General features: G+C 36.8%; 3 protein-coding genes across 5 annotated transcripts; 2 read left to right on the forward strand and 1 right to left on the reverse strand.

The window, feature by feature from the left end:
- Positions 1 to 4,280: 4,280 nt before the first annotated feature.
- LOC121777618 (pyrophosphate-energized membrane proton pump 2-like) lies at positions 4,281 to 10,402 on the reverse strand. Of its 3 annotated transcripts, none has more exons than XM_042174928.1 (15): positions 10,253 to 10,402; positions 9,527 to 9,845; positions 8,690 to 8,893; positions 8,229 to 8,380; positions 7,963 to 8,110; positions 7,714 to 7,846; positions 7,407 to 7,579; positions 7,059 to 7,179; positions 6,757 to 6,944; positions 6,188 to 6,625; positions 5,938 to 6,102; positions 5,671 to 5,826; positions 5,475 to 5,586; positions 4,962 to 5,181; positions 4,281 to 4,528 (listed from the first exon to the last, which is right to left on the reverse strand). In XM_042174928.1, exons 2-15 carry the CDS (start codon positions 9,617 to 9,619, stop codon positions 4,429 to 4,431), a joined length of 2,403 nt encoding a protein of 800 aa, XP_042030862.1. In that variant the 5' UTR covers positions 9,620 to 9,845; positions 10,253 to 10,402; the 3' UTR covers positions 4,281 to 4,428. The 3 variants fall into 3 exon arrangements, with proteins under 3 accessions (XP_042030862.1, XP_042030863.1, XP_042030864.1); XM_042174929.1 differs by having other exon boundaries at positions 10,223 to 10,364; XM_042174930.1 differs by lacking the exon at positions 10,253 to 10,402 and adding an exon at positions 10,181 to 10,196.
- Positions 10,403 to 11,654: 1,252 nt separating this feature from the next.
- On the forward strand, positions 11,655 to 14,426 carry LOC121776292 (PAP-specific phosphatase HAL2-like). Its single transcript, XM_042173461.1, has 4 exons — positions 11,655 to 11,994; positions 12,692 to 13,361; positions 13,729 to 14,080; positions 14,213 to 14,426. The coding sequence occupies exons 1-3, from the start codon at positions 11,685 to 11,687 to the stop codon at positions 14,030 to 14,032; spliced, it is 1,284 nt and encodes a 427-aa protein (XP_042029395.1). The 5' UTR covers positions 11,655 to 11,684; the 3' UTR covers positions 14,033 to 14,080; positions 14,213 to 14,426.
- Positions 14,427 to 18,153: 3,727 nt separating this feature from the next.
- On the forward strand, positions 18,154 to 18,771 carry LOC121777810. Its single transcript, XM_042175164.1, has one exon. The coding sequence runs from the start codon at positions 18,154 to 18,156 to the stop codon at positions 18,769 to 18,771; it is 618 nt and encodes a 205-aa protein (XP_042031098.1).
- The last annotated feature ends 431 nt before the right edge of the window (positions 18,772 to 19,202 follow it).

Genomic DNA, 19,202 nt, shown 5'->3' on the forward strand with positions numbered 1-19,202 from the left:
TATAAATTATTTTTATACTTTTATTGAACGATGTTGAGTTATGTGCTAGAACATAAAACAAGTTTAATATCGAATCGTGATGAAATGGATCAATTTTTCATCAACGATCTTTGCAAGATTCTGGCAACATGGTTCAACTTTTCTATCACTGAATATAATTCTAACGAAATAGATCGACATTTAATCATTGGAATTTATGTAGCATGACATTTAAATGAAAAGGTCCTAATTTGAGATATAAAATACTAGTAGTACTATTACTTTTTATATTAGTATACAACTCCTTCCGTCACATATTTTTCTTTTTAGTTTATTTCAATTAAGATGATACATTTCTTTTTTTTGGAAACTTATTCTCTTCAATTAATACACCAAACCACTTTTTTTCACCCCTATTAAAATATCCATCTTTCTTTCTCTCTCTATTTTAATACTTCCACGAACCTTTTATCTCTCCAATTAAACACATTAATCAATAACTCCTAAATTCCCGTATCGGCTAAGGAATGTGTCATCTTAGCCTGGAGTGGTCGGAGGGAGTATTTAGTTACTAGTGCTGATAATTATTAGCATTAAGAAAGGAAGAAATTAGTCATAATCAAGGAAAGTGCAAGTTGCATCTACTTATGGAAATCTAACTGTTCCAAAACCATGAAGCCGCCCCCAGTATTCATTCCTGTTTTGGTTTTTTAATATATTTAGTGATTGATTAATAGTTTGATCATACCCAAAAGTAGAATTGTTTATTTAATTTGTGTGGTCAATTAGATGCTTACATAAAAACAGTGGGATTCGTGGACAAATAAAGAATAAAGATTTATTCACTTAACAATTCTAGTTTATTTTACCCAAAATATATAATTTATTCCCTATAATGGCACAAAATAGGCTAAAGGACATCTATAACTTTTTAGTACTCCTCCTAGTTATCTAATCTCAAAGACTTACTCTAAATGTACCATTTTAGTAATTTTGTAAATTACTCTCATATAATTATAACTTATAATCCTTACTCTCAAATTATTCTTTTGACTTTGTCCAGTAAGCTTAAATTGTGAATGACTAATTACTAATATGAACAAGATATTTAACAATTTTTACAGCAAACTAAAAAAAAATTAATATCTCAAGTGATAATAATGATATTTGTGTGGTTCCACGACTCCAAATGATGAGATTTGAGCTTTTATCTTGTTGGATGACGTGGCACATTAAAGAAACTAAATTAGATTCTCGGTGAGATGGCGGATTGAGGCACGTGAAAATCAGGTGGTCCATTTCATTATTCTGACTAGGATTCCGGGGCCCACTTGTATGGAAGGGGACAGCAGTATGTATGGGGTGTTGTATTCGGATTCAATCCAATCATAGCTTGTGAAGCCCATGTGATCTTGTCCTTTTATATGTATCCCAACCTCATTTGACTTCCTCTCATACTAATAACAATTTCCTTTTAATCATCGTTTTAATTTGCATATCGTAGTACTAACACGTCAGCTTTTTAACTTAAATCATGTCAACTTTAGTTTGAAAAGAAGTACTCCCCCTGTCCTAGCAAGAGGATCCGTTTCTTGGTCGGCATGAGAATGCGAGAATTTAGGAGTTATTGGGTAATATGTTTAATTGGAAAGAGAAAAAGTGAGTGTAAATATTAAAATAGAGAGAAAGAGAGAGGAATTGGAATAAGGAAAAAAAGTGGTTGACGGGATTAATTGGAGAGAGAAAGTTTTTTTAAAAAAGTAAATGTATCACCTTATTTGGGATAAACTAAAAAGGAAAACGTGTTATCTTAAGTGGGACGGAGAGAATAACTTTAAGGGAAAAATCGTAAAATCCCGATTAAACGAATAACGTTTGAGAAAAATGAATCTTCCTTTGAGGAGGGAGAGTATTATTGTAATTGTATGTGATTAATTGTCTTAGTTTGACTCGACTCGAGTTTAAGAAACGTAAAAGAAAGTTAACTTAAAAAATTAGTAGAATATGAAACATATATTTATATGTTAATTTTATGATAAAATGTGAGCGAGAGAAGTTTGTAAATTATGAGGTACAATTACTAAAAGTAGTGATGAGATGAGTATTTGCGAACGGACGAAAAAGAAAATATGAGATAATTATTTACCAAATTCTCTACTGGTGAATCCACCATAATTCAATAATTTTCTCAAAATTAAAACACGTATTCGACAGTTCTACTCGCAACATATTCTACCAACTTAATCGACCAAATTATTAAAATATTTGTCAATTAAAACATGAAAAATAAATAACGGACATAGAAACTAGTACTCCATCAGTTCCAATATACTTGAAATACTTGCTGTATTTATCTTTTAGAGACATTCCACTTAACTAAAACATTTCATAAAATGAAATACTGCTCTATTATTTTATTCTCTGTAACATAAAACATAAAATTACACTACTCAAAAATTAATGAACATAAAGTATAAAAGAAAAGGGATGATAAAGAACTAAATTTTATATAACCAAATAAGATTATATTAGTAATTTGATGTACTCCCTCTGTCCCTGAAGAGTACGCACTATTTCCTTTTTCGTCCATACCTAAAGAGTATGAACATTCCAATTTTGGAAACTCTCTTCTCTAATGAGGTGAGATCCATTCTCCACTAACAATACTTAAAAAATTTTCTTTATATATCTCTTACTTTACCAATAATGTATTAAAACTTGTGTCAAACTCAAAGTTTATACTGTTTGGGGACTGAGGGAGTATTAATTATATATTAACATAATAAATATAGTTAGTGGACAAGTTAAAAGGACTTGATTAGCCTTCAGCCTCATTTTCAATTTTATTTTTAATATATTTGAATTGTCTCTCTGTTACTTTTCAAATTTGAATTATAGTATGCATTAATTACATTTTATGGTTCCAAAAAAGTAAAAAATTCATATACAAATCATTAATATATTACCAAAATATTATGCACGTTCCATGTACTATACATATGCCCAGATGTTTTAATTAAATTCATAAATAAATTAACTTTTTCTCAAGTAAACTAATACTCCATCCATCCCCGAGTAATTGTCACTATTTTTCATTTCGGTCCGTCCCTTAATAATTGCCACACTTCATTTTTACCATAAATGGTAAGTAGGTCTCACATTCCACTAACTTTTTCAATCAACTTTTCTTTACATTTCTTAAAACTCGTGTCCGGTCAAAGAGTGTCAATTAATTGGGGACGAAGGGAGTAATTGATCTTACCAAATTTGGTGAGATAGATTTATGGAGTTTGGGAATGATCACGATGGGAAATGAAATGATTGGGTGTTGTGGAATTTTGATAGATGACATGTCTAAATAACAACCCGTTATTTGATTCGGGGTGGGAAAGCAAAGTGGACTGCTTTCTTCATACTTTATTAAAAATGTGTGGATGCTAGAGAGATAGGCTTTTGATGCTCTGAATTGGGACTGGAATCCAATTTGTGATGCATGTTCCCTTTTTCGGAAATGTATTTGTATTTCTATCATCTACCAACTACCTCTACCAAGTTCCAATATCCATTACATCCTAAGTGGACCTCATCAATTCCATTGCTGCTTAGTGACTAATTTCCTCGTTGATTTTTAGCATTTTGAAGGATGAAACAGCTGGCCTAAAGATTCAAGGCTGATCCATACCTTCCACTAAACTAACTATACCTTGGGTTAATTGGTCCTCTATTTTGATCTTGATCTAACGCATACAAATGTTTAGATGTGTTGTTGCCATCTCAAGTGGATTTGTACACATTATACCAAGTGGATTATGCAAAAGATAGTTTGACTTTTGAACTAGTCCACCTAGTTTCGAGATAGGGTTCATTCGAATTCAATGCATTCATATATGTAAGCAGGTTCATAAATTTTTTCTATAAAGTATATAGGTTCTAGTGCATAGAATGCTATATAATGTGACACTTGCATTACAACTTTATTTCTTTACTTACTACACCTCACCTATACAGTAGGAATATTTGATTATCATCTTCAAAGCATAAGGTTTTAGCATCATATTAAAGAAAGGGAGACACCGTGTGAACGCCTGAACACAGTGAACGAGGATCAAACCCGGCCAGTAAGAAGGATGAAGGGGGAGGCAACGAAAACAAACAAGGACGAGGAAATCATCTGGCGGATGAGGCTGCCGCGGAGATGAGCAACGGCTAAAAGAAGAGAACCTGCTCGGCGTTGGTGGAGAACGGGATAATAGAATTTGTCTCAAAGAAACCATACATAATTAGAGGCAAAGCAAAAAATATGAGAGAGAGAAGTTATGTTAATATTACTTTCAATTGGCATCTCCGATTACATCAAAAAAACTCGAGCGTATATATATAATATATATATATATATATTCGCATTATGCTAAAGAGTATTGTGAAACAGCAATCTCCTGAGATGACAATTCACAGAAAGACTGGAGCCATTACAAGAGTGATCGTAGCCAACATTTTGATGAGAACATGAAGAGAAGGTCCTGCTGTGTCTTTAAATGGGTCACCCACTCTGCATATATACACAACAGTTTTGTAATTCGTTACGATTCTTTACTAGTCTCGCGATTTCAACTCAGACCTATGAAACATTGCAATAGCGTGCTGCCAACTAGTGAGCTGACGTGACATGCCTCACTAGAGTCGGCCAGACACAACCACCTCGGTGACCGAAACAGATTGATGGTGAAATTATTGCAAGTTTCAAAGGTCCGTGTGAAAATTACGAGGGCAAATTGCTTGAAACGCCATGAAGTTTGGTTGAATTCTGGTTCATCGTGGGATGATTACAAACAAAATCCAAACTTCATGGTTTTTTACTGCAGATTTTTCAAGTTGCGGGAAAGACCAGAATTTTAATGATGAACATGGTTTTTCCAACAATTTGACCAAGTTACGAAACGGGTGAAAGTGCGATACTTGAAACATGAATGCGAGCAACTTACGTATCACCAGTGACAGCTGCCTTATGGCACTCACTCCCTTTGCCTCCCAGAGCTCCTGTCTCTATGTACTTCTTTGCATTATCCCAGGCACCTCCAGCAGTGTTGAGGAAAAGGGCCATAAGGATGCCAGAAACTGTGGCAAACATCAACATCGATGCCACGACTTTTGCCCCGAGGAGTGGCTGGCCTGTGTAATAGCCTAGCACCCGGAACACGATACCTACAAGGAAGAAAATTTCTAATGGTTTATCTATTGAACGCTTAGACTATCACCTCTCAACTAGACACAAGGTTTTTGACACCAGTAGCGGATTTTCAGTTGAAAGCCACTTTTTTTTAACAAAGTAGAAATTGAATAAAATATGCTAATCTCCCATGTAATGCAAACAAATACAGAAAATAAAAGATGGTAACCTCATGAATTATATACATATATAACAAAAATAGATAAAGTGCCAAAATTTTATGGACTTATAGATTCCAAGAAGAGTAAAGAAGGAAGCAAGAAGTTACCAACGACTATGGGTGATATGATGGCCAGCACTCCAGGTTTAATCATCTCCCTTAAAGAAGCAGAGGCAACTATAGATACACACCGACCATAATCAGGTTTCTCCTTGTAATCCTGACATAGATGTAAGGTATTGAGCACCGTAGTGATGGAAAAAACTGTACAAGCTATTTTGAGAGATCAAATTACTGTACGAACCATGATCCCGGGCCTCTCAATGAACTGTCTTCTTACTTCATTCACAACCTCCTGAGCACTTCGACCAACCGCTGCACAAGCCCAAGCACTAAATAGAAATATAAGCATAGAGCCCAGAAGTCCACCAATAAACACTTCAGGAATGGCAATATCAACCTGTAATAGTTCGAGACGAATGAAACTAATAGATCCTAACAAGAGTTCTTCAATTCAAACTTACCCTATTTCATAGGTATAAGAAGAATTAGCAAGACTTAGAATGCTTACCTGATGAAATTTTACATGTGCGAATGAACCTACTTCATCCATGTATGCACTAAACAGAAGAAAAGATGCTAATGCTGCAGAACCAATTGCAAATCCCTTGGTCGTGGCCTTTGTAGTATTCCCAACCGCATCAAGCACATCAGTAATTTGACGTACACTTTCAGGCTGTGACATTTGTTTGCACATAACATTAGACTTGCTTGAAAAGTAATCTAAAGGATTGTAAACATCTTAAGATCATTTCAAGTACCTGCTGACTCATTTCAACAATTCCACCAGCATTATCAGCTATTGGACCAAACATATCCATCGTCAGGACATAAGCTGCGGTGCTGAGCATTCCCATTGTGGCAACAGCTGTCCCAAACAATCCACCAGTTGGACTTCCAGACTCATCAACCAAACCCGAAGTCTGGCCCAGCCAATATGCTGAAACTATGGATACGCTTATAACAAGAACGGGAAGAGCTGTTGATTCGAGACCTAAACTAACTCCTGCAATAATATTAGTTCCATGACCAGTGGAGCTAGCAAGAGCTAATGTGCGAACAGGCTCATGCTTGTAGTCGGTGTAATACTTTGTGATGCAGACGAAGAGGTAAGCTGTAATGATCCCAACCAAACCACACAAGGCAAAGTTAAGCCATGCAGAAGGTGCTTGTTCCGTGTATAACATCCAGCGTGTGGACTGCAAAATATGTGCCATGACCAGATTGAACAAGTAAAAGTGTGCACCAGAAAATAAACATGCACAGAAGCACAAATTAATTCTACAGGCAACAAAACCAGAATTAATATTGTTACAGAATTAATTCTTACCAAACCGAAAGTCACAACTGCTAACAATATTGTTACAGAATATCCGTTTTGCAGAATTGCCATTGGATCCTCTAAAACACCAATCGCTCCAGATCCACGTGTATTGCGAATAGAAAAGATTCCAACTGATGATATCACCAGATCGAATGAGTGAACAACCAGAGGAAACAGAATAAAACCAGATGGATCTGCGAGTGAATAACATCAAGAATCAGTTATTATGGTTTAGCAAGAAAAACATATAAAACGGTAAGGTGGTTAAATCATTACTAGATATCTAGATAAATGAATTGATCACATACCTTCAATTTTGCAGCGCTGTGCCATTGTACCCCCAAGTATCATTGCACTAATTATTTCTGCAGCAATACTTTCAAACAGATCAGCACCTCGAGCAGCACAGTCACCAACATTGTCTCCAACCTTTAATTTGTCAACGATAAGAAATAAATATCAATCAATATGTATTAAGGCGGATAAGGTAATCCGGTAAATATATATTATCACATATGATAAAGTAAACACCAAAAATGTTGTGCAATGAGGGTCAAACTATTTTTTTGGACCATGTTTTTGTGCTGCTCACAACAACAGCCACAATTTCCAAATACTTTTTATGATGAGAGAATAAAGAGAGGAATCCTCCATACCAAATCAGCAATGACAGCAGGATTTCTTGGATCATCTTCAGGAATACCCTGCTCCACCTTTCCAACAAGATCGGCTCCAACATCAGCCGCTTTGGTATATATACCACCACCCAACTGCGCAAAAAGTGCGACAAAAGAGGCTCCAAAACCATATCCAACAAGAAGAAGAGGCACTGAAAGAGAAAAAATAATGGTTGACTGATGCAACTAAAATTTGTGTTAGAGCAGGAAAAGATCACAAAATGCACAGAGAATAACAGCATTTTAGAGTCCATTAAGGTAGGAAGCTCAGGAGTGGGAAACTTACAGTCAGTGATCTTCATGGAACCTGTTGAATCTACACCCAGCCAAACATAAAAGGTGGAATAAAGAATAGCAATACCAAGGACAGCCATTCCGACAACCACCAAAGCAGAAAACCCACCAGCACGAACAGCTATCTGAAAAAAATTCATGCCACTTATGAAATTCAAATGCATTGTAACTAACATGAAGTACACATGTCCAACAAAATATGAGAGTAATGCCAAAGAAAAGAAAAACAAAAATCAGACACCTGCAATGCTTCTCTTGCAGATCGTCTTGCTGCACTTGAGACTCGAACATTTGCACGTACAGAGACCCACATCCCTACGTAGCCAGCAATACCAGAACAAATAGCCCCGAGAAGGAAGGAAGCAACAGTAATATAAGCAGTTGCTGCCCTGCATCACCACAGGAGAGCAGATAATTCATTATTAGAAATTTTGTAGCAAATGAGGGGTAAAGTACAGTTATTGTGTGTTTCTGGGTGACTGGAGTTTCGGGTGCTGGGTAACTAACCTCCCTAAACCAGAAGATTCTTGTTGTGGGCTTGTACTCCGCAATAGGTATATGATCAGGATTACTAATCCTAGTAAAACAGCCATTTTTGAGATGGTTCCATACTGAGTCCTAAAGAAACCTTCAGCACCATCACGTATAGCCTCTGATATCTAGCATGTAAAGCAATAAGATCATGGAAATCAAGAAAAAGAAATCTTCAAAGCTCAACAGGAGAGAATACAGAGAGTCATGCTGGCTGATAAAGCCTGGATGGAAAATATTTAGGCTAAAAGGCAGCATGTTATTGCCAGCCAAGTATAATTAACATTATATAATTTCTTCTGGAAATTAGTTGTACATGAATTATAGGTCAGTGCAAATCACGGAGGCATGTGTCATAACCAATATTTCGGTATGCATCTAGGTGAAATAGGTATAAAATGGTACAAAAGAGCCAAAATAACAAAACTAAAAAATACCTGAACCATTTCAGGAGGCCCCTCATCCTTAGAGAGCACCCATTTTGTAAGGTATATGGACACGAAAAAACTGACAATGCAAACTGCGTATACAAACACAATAATTGGCGAGGTAATTGCACCAATATAAAAGAGAACTCCCAGTCCAAGAATCAAAAGCACCAAAAGAACACGGCTGTTTATTCTCATCAGTAGACGAAATATCTGAAGAAAGAACTTACAGTCAGCACTTAAGCAGAGGCAAGTGAGGAAAAAAAACATGCAATGATAAAATGTAAAAAACTAGTGCAATAAAAATAAAAGTAAAAACAAAAAAAATAAAGCTTCATTCTTCATACTTTTGACACATGTAAACATCACCTGTTTATCAGAATAAAAGGACATTCTAAGAGGTTCTAGTTAGTTCGAGAGAAGAGCAAGTTCCTTGAAGAAATAGATATGAGCCAACTATAGTTTTTAAAACCATTTATAATGGTTTTAGCTTTAGTTCATCCCCAAATAGAGATTCATTTCTTGTAACTGTAAATTATGCCATGCAACATTATAACACAATACTAAAAGGGACACGTTCCGGTCATGAGTATGATTTATTCGGCTACACAAATAATATCAAACTAAAGTTTATTTTGAATGTGCAACCTATTACAAGTTCAAAGTTTCTTTTGCATCCATATGGCCATTAAATCATTAGTCACATCTCAAAGAATGTGCAGCTGACCCCATAAAGCAAGATTATTTTCTCAGAGAGGTATAAATTAAGATAATTAGAGCGCAGACAGATACAGTTTCATGATATGTTCTGCTCACAAGATATGTAAGTTGAATAGATGCACTTACCAGTGGAGTGTAGGGTTTAGTACGCATGTTTGGGAATGTCCTTGGCCTTTCCTGGTAAGGCCCCAAGCTCCCACCCTCCACATCATCATCCATGGCAACACTTTGGAAGGAATTCACCCTCCGTGCTACGGGGAAAGGGATAAACTCTCCACTCTGGGGCAACTCGCCCCCTGAACCTGGTTGCGGTATCTTGAATGTTTTTACTACAGCAGAGAAATGTAGAAATGCGGCTTGTGTATTACAGAATCAAGAATAGCTTCTCTCTTTTATCCCACCACTTCACTTGTCACCACGTGCTCTCCTCTGATGATTCCCTTTCCTAGAAAGCATTTCGAGTAAATATCAGCCCTTTTCTAAATCCCAAAATAAATTTTCAGCAAGATAACATACTACTCTATAAAAAGGATTGCATCAGAAACTCCCCGTTTTGAATTTAAGCAACCAACCATCCAAATGCACGTATAAACTAAACCTATGAGAAAAAACAAAATCATGCCCAAAAAGGAATGCTTGCAAATAATCCAAAATAGAATATGCATAAATACGGCTCTGGATCGAAACGGCATAAACAAGCCACAAATTTGTAGCGTTGAGCACAAATCAGATGGCTTACAATTGAACGAAAACTGAAACACTAAATTATGAAACGAGGACCTTCTTAATTGAAGAGAATCAACTAAGTTTATGAGCAATTACTGAATAAGAGAGAATAGATCAGGAGAATACGAGTGATGCGTGATTGGGCGGTAGGGCTCCGGCGACTGAATTCGGGAATCAACGGCCGAATCAGTGTGGTTTCAGGCGTTGAACGGTGGTTTTGTGAGTGTTGGGTTTTACTTTTACCATTTCCGCTGCGACCCGACCAGTATACACACTACCTGTCACGACTGGCGACAAAGCCAATTACGTTTCGCCACGTCGTATCATCTGCCACGTCATCGGTTATTTTTGTTTTGGTCAGCGGTCGGTTCATTATTGTGTTGTAACAAAGTTCTCGTATAAAGCATTCACAAAATACAAAAAAAATGGATTTAGTATGTAAGCTTTGGCAGATTGTCTATACTGGAGTGTTATCGCATCGACACGATCAGATTAAATTAATTTGATCATGTAAATGAATTAAGTAGTAAATAAGTTTCGGCAAATTGTATAGATCAGGTTATTATTGTAGTCAATTTGATCGTGTTCGCAATTGATTACATATCATTATGTTGTTATCGTGACTTTAAACAAAACTAGTATATTAATTAGGAAACAATTATTTGAATTGTAAGTGTGGCATCAAAATGTTACTGACATTAGATGTTGCCCAAAGATAATTTTTCATTTATCTTGTGATGACTCGAATATTAATCACTTAATCATCTATTTGACTGAGTAATGGAATGGAAATCTACTAGTATTTCATTCAACTAATTGACAACTACTTAATTTATTGATAATTGTTTAAGGTTATTAACGGTTGGTTCTCAGCTAAGGTCTAAGGACATGTCTTTAGCTGTCATATTTGATTTCTAGGTACTTATGATTTAATCTTCTTGTGTATAAGTTACAGAGCCATATGTTATTGTACTCTCTCTCTATCTAACCCAACTTAGTTGGGTCTATTTATGTTTGAGATTTTTAGTTGGACCATTTTCTCTCTGATTCGTGATAAAAATAAAATATTTAATCACTCATATTTTATTCTCTCTTTTAATTTATTATTTATCTTATTTTATTTTATTTTATTTTATTATTCGTTTATAATGTAATCTCTTAATCTCTATGCCCAACTAAAATGCATCGATTTAGTAGTGTCGAGGGAGTTTTAAGAGTCACACTTTGATCGGACACGAGTTTTAACAAATGTAAAGAAAAGTTGGTGGAATGTGAGACCTACTTTTTTATATTGATTTTATAATAAAATGTGAGTGAAGTGAGTTAGTGAAATGTGAGACATACTTACCATTTATGGTAAAAATGAAATGTGACTCTTAAATGAGGACGGACCGAAATGGAAAAGCGTGACTGTTAATCGGGGACGGAGGGAGTACGACTTTACTCAAATAACAAAAAGAAAATTATAAAGGTAGTACTAAAAAGTGTAAATATCCTAATTTTGAAATCAGGTTGTATTAGTGTTTTTGCTTTTACTACCTATAAAAATCCCAACTTTATGAAACACTCTCTCTATATCTCTGGTTTAAATTGGCATAAAATTCGTGAAAAAACCTGCCAAATTCCACAATTTGGGCATCCCAAATCCCACACTCACCATTTTTTTCCTCCAATTCAAGATCGTGTTTTTATCAAACACATTCTTCATCCGAAAATGGAGAATGACGAATTCTTAAAAGAGTTAAATGTGGCGGTGAGGGTGGTTCACATGGCTTGCTCGCTCTGCGAAAAGGTGCAAAAGCAGCTGATTTCGACCAACTCCGATCAAGTTAGGTCCAAGGATGATCACTCCCTCGTCACTGTCGCAGGTGCAAAATCATTGATTCTTAAATTGGGTATTCCTAATTCTTAATTTCGTTCCCATTTTAATAATAATATTAAAAAAATCAATGAATACATATAGATGTATTGTGGGTTGGTGGCGTGATTATTTGACCAAGTTAAAGATTCTTCTGAGAAATGGATGAATGTGGAGAATAGAAAAAGGAGAAACTATGTTTTTTTCAAGGTGGGAGAAGTTAATGTAGGCCTCTGTTGTTGTGTTCTTTAATTTATCGTGTTTCTTTGGTTAACTTAATTTTGGACTCTGAGGAGCTTGATATTGGGAAATAAAGTAATCACGAATATAAACGAATAAACACGGAAATTGCTTATGTAGTTCGATACTACGTTTGTGAGTGATGCACTATAATTTTTGGATGCAACTTAATACAAGTTTCGTCCTCATTCTCTAAGATGCTATCGTGATCAATTTGTGAATATGGAGCCGGAAAGGAAGTGAATCACTCCACGATCATGGCGTGCATTTTTTAGGCACAATGTGATTCCTATTGTTACTAGGATTATGGGATGCTATATTGCATGTATAAAGTTCTCTCTCTTTGTTAGTTGTTTCCAAAAATTATTGTGAAATCTGGGTAAACAATTCTCGTGTTTATCTCATTTATATTCGTGATTACTTGTGCTTAGTTTCCTACATTTTGTCCCAAATACTTTTTCTAACAGACTGGAGCGTGCAAGCAACGGTAAGTTGGATGCTCTCCAAAGCTATTGGTAGCCACATTTCCATTGTTGCTGAAGAAGATACTAAAAGTTTATCCAGGCCTGAATCATCATCTCTCTTGGCAAGGGTTGTCGATGTTGTAAATGAATGCTTGGGTGAGGCAACTAGGTTTGGTCTTCAGGGTCCCGATAACGTACTCAGTGCTTCTCAAGTTCTAGATGCAATCAGCCGATGTAGCTCCATTGGAGGGCATACAGGCCGGCATTGGGTGCTTGATCCAGTTGATGGGACACTAGGATTTGTTCGTGGAGATCAGTATGCTATTGCCCTTGCTATGATTGATGGTGGGGACGTCAAAATTGGAGTGCTCGGCTGCCCAAATTACCCTGTGAAGGACGATGGCTTAAAAAAGTATAGTCAGCAAAACCTTATCTTGTCGAATAAACCATCTGGGGAAGTAGGATGTGTGATGTACACAAGGAAAGGCAGCAGAAAAGCTTGGATGCAACCCTTAATTCATCGTGACGAGACTCTCGAGTGGCCAAATTCTGCAAAGCTTATTCGGGTTTCTTCCATTAGCAATCCTGCACTAGCAACATTCTGCGAACCGGTAGAAAAATCTAATTCGGATCACTTATTTGCTGCAGGAGTTGCCTGCAACGTTGGGCTGAGGTGTGCAAATGATTCTCTTAACTAATTGTAAATATTATATATACGCACACTATTGCTTGCTAGCTCTGGAATATGCATTTTGCTTCGAACGTGCTTGAAGTTTCCCAGCGAAGCTTGATCAGCTAGCCCCAAGCATGAAGTTTTAATACATTAATCTATTTCTGATGTGTAAATATTTTAAAATTATGCTGCTATATATAGGAGTTTCGTTTAAAATCTCACGTATTCTGTCAGAATTATAGTTCAATGTTTTTCGTTAAAATGATATCTCTATGTTCTTGTTCATTCTTGTTTTGTCTCCATTTTTGCAATCAAATTAGATTTGTTTTGAAGGATGATGCTAAACGGATGTCTCTTTTAATCGCAGAAAGAAGCCCTTGCGTGTTTACAGCATGGTTAAGTACGCTGCCATAGCTCGAGGAGAAGCTGAAATTTACATGAGATTTGCAAGCTCAACATATAAGGAGAAAATATGGGATCACGCAGCAGGTGTTCTCCTCGTGCAAGAAGCTGGTGGTGTGGTCACTGACGCAGGAGGACACCCTCTCGATTTCTCCAAAGGAATATACCTGGAAGGGCTCGACAGAGGCATAATTGCTTGCTCGGGGCATCAATTGCATGAGAAATTAATCGGAGCTGTTTATGCTAGCTGGGAATCATCTAACTTGTAACCTCTCTTCGAAAAAGAAACCAAACTGGATCTTGAGACTTAATGGAAGGTATGGCCAACCTTTCATAACTTTTGGTTTCGAAATTACTCGTATATAGTAATATATTTCATGTTAATTGTGTTACTCCGTTTGCTTTGGTGATGATTTGGCCTCTTTTACGTAAGTGTCGGCTTCTTTCAGGGTGACGAAGTCGGTTGATGGAGTTGTTTGGTTCACTCCACCCAAGAGGTGAGTGACTGCAATTTCTTCAGAAAAACTCCGTCATTGTAGCTGCCGGAGTTTTAAGGATATTCAGTAGTTCTATGGTCATTTTGTTGGAGAACTTATGCTTTAACATTGCTATATACTCCCTCAGTCCACCATTAAATATCTCATTTTGCCATTTTGGTATTTCCGTGGTTAAGCATGTCTCATTTCACTTGCATATAATCATAAAACTATATAAAATTGAGCCTCACATTACATTCACCTTTTCCACATACATTCCTTCACATTTATAAAATCTGCGCGTGCCGATCTCAAACGGGACAATTAGTGGCGGGCGAATGAGTATATCATCTAAAGAGTTTGGTAAAAGGAGAAAAAGATTTACAAGTTGTGCTAAATACATCGAGTTGCTACTAATGTGAAGGGAAGGGAGAGAGATATTGTAGTATGTAATGTTTTAGGAAGACCGGATGGAGAAACGGGTGGGCGTTGGCGTGAAGTTACGCCACCTCCACCCAGGCCTCTGGCTGGGCGGCGGCGTCAACGCTCTCCTCGCCATCTCTTTGCACCCTTCCCTTCCCCTAAACCTATTTTCCGGGCCTGCAGGCTGTGTCGTTGAAGCGCATCTCGAGATGCGACGAGAGCCGTTTTGAAGATGGAGCCTATTGTCGACGGCGGAGACCCGTGGCCTTGCTGGTGGCGGAAGACTTTTATCCATATTTTGTAGCAGATTTTCGAGGTGGTGGAATTGTGGGCAGAATGTGTAATGAATTTCATATATATAGTCTGGTTTGGGAGAAAGAATGCATTGAGTCGTAGGAAAGAAAGAATCGGACGCGACGAAAACACGGTTTCTAGTTGAACGTGTCAAACACCACAAGTTGGATTTGTTAAAAGCGCACTTTGGTATCTTTCTATATTATTCAACATGGGAATATTAATATCTAAAACTATTTATATTTTTTTCAATTTTTTTTAAAAAGTTGGATTGGATTTTAGCAAAAGAAATTGCAAATGAGTAGGCACCAAAGCGACGTTGTTTTTGACATTAAGATTAGGTGTCGGGCCTAGGATTTGGGTTTGAGCAGCTACCAGTGGGCCTGAAATGGGTGGATTGGGCCTTAGAAGTCTATTACAGTTGAAAATGCACACATACCAAACAGGAAAGGGGGTTGGGTCGAATCGGGACAATAAGTGACATAGTAGAATCAGAGGTGTTCGGTTTCTAAGATTGTATCCCAAGATTAAATATGTAGCGTGTTTGGTTTGTGAGATTAAAATCACACAACTCAGTCCTAGATGAATAATAATGGGATAATTAGTCATAGCTAATCCCCTACGACTAAAATAATCTCACAACTCAATTCTAGATTATATCTTGATACTATTTTGTCTAGGAAACCGAACACCAAGATATTGAAGCTTATTATGTCGTACAAAAGATAGTGATTTAATTATTTTTACAAACAATCAACAATAGATTATTACATTTTAATACAAAGAAAAGGAGGTTTGGTGCTCAAGAAAGCAACAAAAAAGCATGTAAGAGAATGAAGCAAAAGGCAGGATTAAAGTGGAAAGACAGAGATACATTTCACATATAATATGGCCCCAATGGTTATGCCAGTTGGGGAACATCACTTGCCACAGATGTTTCCATCATTAGATAAACTAAGTACTTTCTAATTTAGGTTATTTTACTTTGTTGTAACTAGGATCAAGCCGATCCTCCATAGTCGACCCAAGGAGATAAAATGTAGGACTGGTGCTATGAGATTCAAAACCCATCATTATTCTTGGTCTTAAAATTTAGTCTTTTTAATTAGGATATCAGCCGATCAAGAATTCCACTTATCCAGTCCTAGTCAAACTAGCCATTAAATTAATTTGACAATCAATTATATTGAGATTTTATATCTTCTTTTTTAGTTGGAAGTGGAACCATTCATTTGATCAATGCTAAGAAATAAATAGTGGCAAGATTGAATCATTGAGTTAACTTTTATTTAGATTGCGGAGATCGCCAGCAATAAAGAAAATAAAAGAATAAATGATGAAAAAGAAAGACACAAGAGTTGGCAAGATTGCCTATACCTATTAAACTTGTGTCGGAACCAACACCATAATTTAAAAACATATCACACGAATGAGTATATATGTATAGACAATTATCATGCGAAAGAGTGTAACACGTGAAATTAACTGCATTCGAAAAAAAATCATTTATGAAATTCAAATCTCAATAAAAAGATGCATTATCTATAGTAAATCTTCATGATCGAAGGGCTGATGATGGTGTTCCATTCTTAATAGTTAGGGGATTTCATTTGGACCATCTTCATATTCCATAGGTCGATTATCCGCTATCCTGAACGAAAAATATAGAAGAAGAAAGAATTTGACATAAAAAATGAGAGAAACGAAATTAAAGAACAAAACAATTGATGACACGAAGCCATAAATCTTTTTTATCTAAGCAGTAAAAAACAATTCCTAAATCATCTTTTTTCTTTTTATATAAACCATATAGTAGTATGTGTGTGTACAGGGGCGGACACACGTGAGAAGAGGGTGGGGCTTAAGCCCTTACCCAATAAATTTTTTTTATGTTTTTATTTTGTAATTTTTTTGAAATTTTTGAATATTATCTACTTAGCCCTTACAAAACCAGTACCTATGAAGACTAAATCATTGGAAATTGTTGATGAGTGGGGCTGAATCTGAAATTCTGAAAATAGGTGAAGAAAGCAACAATGGTGGTAATGGTCTGAGGAGAAGGAAGAAGAAGAAAAGTAAATAGGTATTAAATAATATAATAATGATTAACAGATACGGACTTAAATGCCATGCCCCTTTTATTGTGCATTACTGTTTGTTAGATTAAAATATTGAGAATTTCATGTAAGAGTGCCTATAGATATGCATAGGTGTAGGAGAATTACTAGCTTATAGTATAAAATTGATTTGAGTAAAACTATAATCAAAACAAATTCTTCTTTAATTTAAAATTTTCATATACTATAACTAAGAAAATACTCCAAAATTAGTTACTATTAAGTTATTGGGCTTATCGGTGGCTGCCTTTGCTTGGTAATATTAATTTTTTTGTCTATTTTTTAAATTTGATTATAAAAGATTTGTATTTCTAAAATTATTCATATTTATTTTATTAGGTGAAATTAATAATAAGAAAGTTTAATATACAAGATTTTTTTATGAAAATTATTTATTTGAGTTTGAATGGTTTACCTTGAATGTTTTTCATGTAATGATACCTAACAAATTTAGAGTATTTAGTTGTTATAATTTAATAGATGGAATATATTTTTTGTTCGCAAACTTTGCCAAACTAATATTTTTGGTTTGTAAACTTTGAAAACATCTTTTGAGACCGGTCCACTTTAACTTAATACTCATTTAAGCTACTTTTTTTTTACTATTTCAAATTTTTTTGGTATAAAAATACCCTCAGGACCATGAAAAATAGAGCGAGTATCATTTACAACATAGCCCTTACTGAAAAAAAATTCTGCGTCCGCCCCTGTGTGTGTAAAGTAACAATTGATGATTACATGGATGAACAATTAGATGACATACAATATGTGATTATGCACTCATCAAGTCAGCCGCACGACCACGCTCCATGTATCATTAACAACCATGTTAATCCATATCCCAATTAAACTAACTAATTAATTAACCCCACAACATAATTATGCACACCACCCAACCCTAATTCTCATCCCTGGACAAGTGGGGTGACCCCATTGGACCCAAAAAGACACAACCTTCCCACCCTTTCTTCACATTAACAACGCCTATCTATTCATATAAATACACATCCATCTTGTCATGAACATAAAACTATACCAAACTCTCGTCTTATCTCATATTGTATCTCACTAATCAGATTGATGGAGACTAATCGCCGGGCAAAACGTATCCCGTCCGGCGACATGTTCTCGTTCCTGGTCATAAACCAGGACGAGTTCGAATTCGGGAGCGTGGCATCCCCCGCCTCCCCGAACTCCCCAGCCGACCGCCTCTTCGCCAATGGGAAGCTTCTCCCGCATGCGTTCCCCGTGCAGGCGGGAAACGCCTTCTCCTACTACTCGTACTCGCGGTCGACCAGCCGCGCGAGTAGCAAGGACTACTCGTCGTTGATGTCGTCGCGGAGCAACAGCACCAACAGCAGGACCAGCACCAGCAGCAGCGCCCGCACGAGCACGAGCGACGCCTCGGAGAGGCGGCCGCTGCGGGCTCGTGACCATCACTACTACGGCGCCGGGAGGAGAGAGAGGGCTGTTAGGTCGCCGGTGGTGATGAGCTGTCAGTATCAGTATGGGGCGTCGCGGCGGTGGCAGCTGATCGCGGCGGAGCCGGCGCTGAAGCAGCGGGGATCGCCGTCGTCCTCTGCGGCGAGTGATCAGAACGGCGCCGTTGCTGATCGGAAAGGGGCGAATAAATCGAAATCTAACTGGTTTAAGCGGGTTGTGACTGCATGCCAAGAGTGCCATGCGATTAAGACATGAGGGTTTGGTCGGCGATTTGGGATTGTGAGGTTTTATGGAAATGGTGGAATTAAGGTTTGAGAATTTCAATGGTGATTGAGTAAAGAGTATTTTGCTGATATGCATAAAGTTTGCGGACTTAACAAGTTTAAAAAAAAAAGAGTTTGAAGAAACGGTTCGATCCTCTAGAGATTCATGAATCGGGAACATGAAGTGTATAGATACAAATGGTCCAATGGGAGCAAGATTTTCGGGGAACATTTGGTTTCTGAGCAGAAGAATCGTTTTTAAATAGTATTCGGTCAATTATGTATTAATCAGAATTCGATTGATACGAGTTTGCCAACATAAAATGATATATATTTAAGCCACTTTGTTTGTTTTTGTCTGAGTCCGACGTAGATCCATTCACTCAGAGCGAATGAAGCTTATGTCGGGACGGAGTGCATTTC

The sequence above is a fragment of the Salvia splendens genome, chromosome 18, assembly GCF_004379255.2.
Source record: "Salvia splendens isolate huo1 chromosome 18, SspV2, whole genome shotgun sequence".
Lineage (NCBI taxonomy): Eukaryota > Viridiplantae > Streptophyta > Magnoliopsida > Lamiales > Lamiaceae > Salvia > Salvia splendens.

Bases quoted from the DNA above. Each gene is read 5' to 3' on its own strand.
- LOC121777810 (XM_042175164.1), top strand. From the start codon at position 18,154: ATGGAGACTAATCGCCGGGCAAAACGTATCCCGTCCGGCGACATGTTC.
- LOC121776292 (XM_042173461.1), top strand. From the start codon at position 11,685: ATGAAACACTCTCTCTATATCTCTGGTTTAAATTGGCATAAAATTCGT. The intron at 11,995-12,691 runs GTGCAAAATCAT...TTTTTCTAACAG, and splicing joins CTCCCTCGTCACTGTCGCAG to ACTGGAGCGTGCAAGCAACG. The intron at 13,362-13,728 runs GTGTGCAAATGA...TTTTAATCGCAG, and splicing joins GCCTGCAACGTTGGGCTGAG to AAAGAAGCCCTTGCGTGTTT.
- LOC121777618 (XM_042174928.1), bottom strand. From the start codon at position 9,619: ATGGATGATGATGTGGAGGGTGGGAGCTTGGGGCCTTACCAGGAAAGG. The intron at 8,894-9,526 runs GTAAGTGCATCT...TTCTTTCTTCAG, and splicing joins CTAAACCCTACACTCCACTG to ATATTTCGTCTACTGATGAG. The intron at 6,945-7,058 runs GTATGTGATCAA...ATTCACTCGCAG, and splicing joins ACAGCGCTGCAAAATTGAAG to ATCCATCTGGTTTTATTCTG.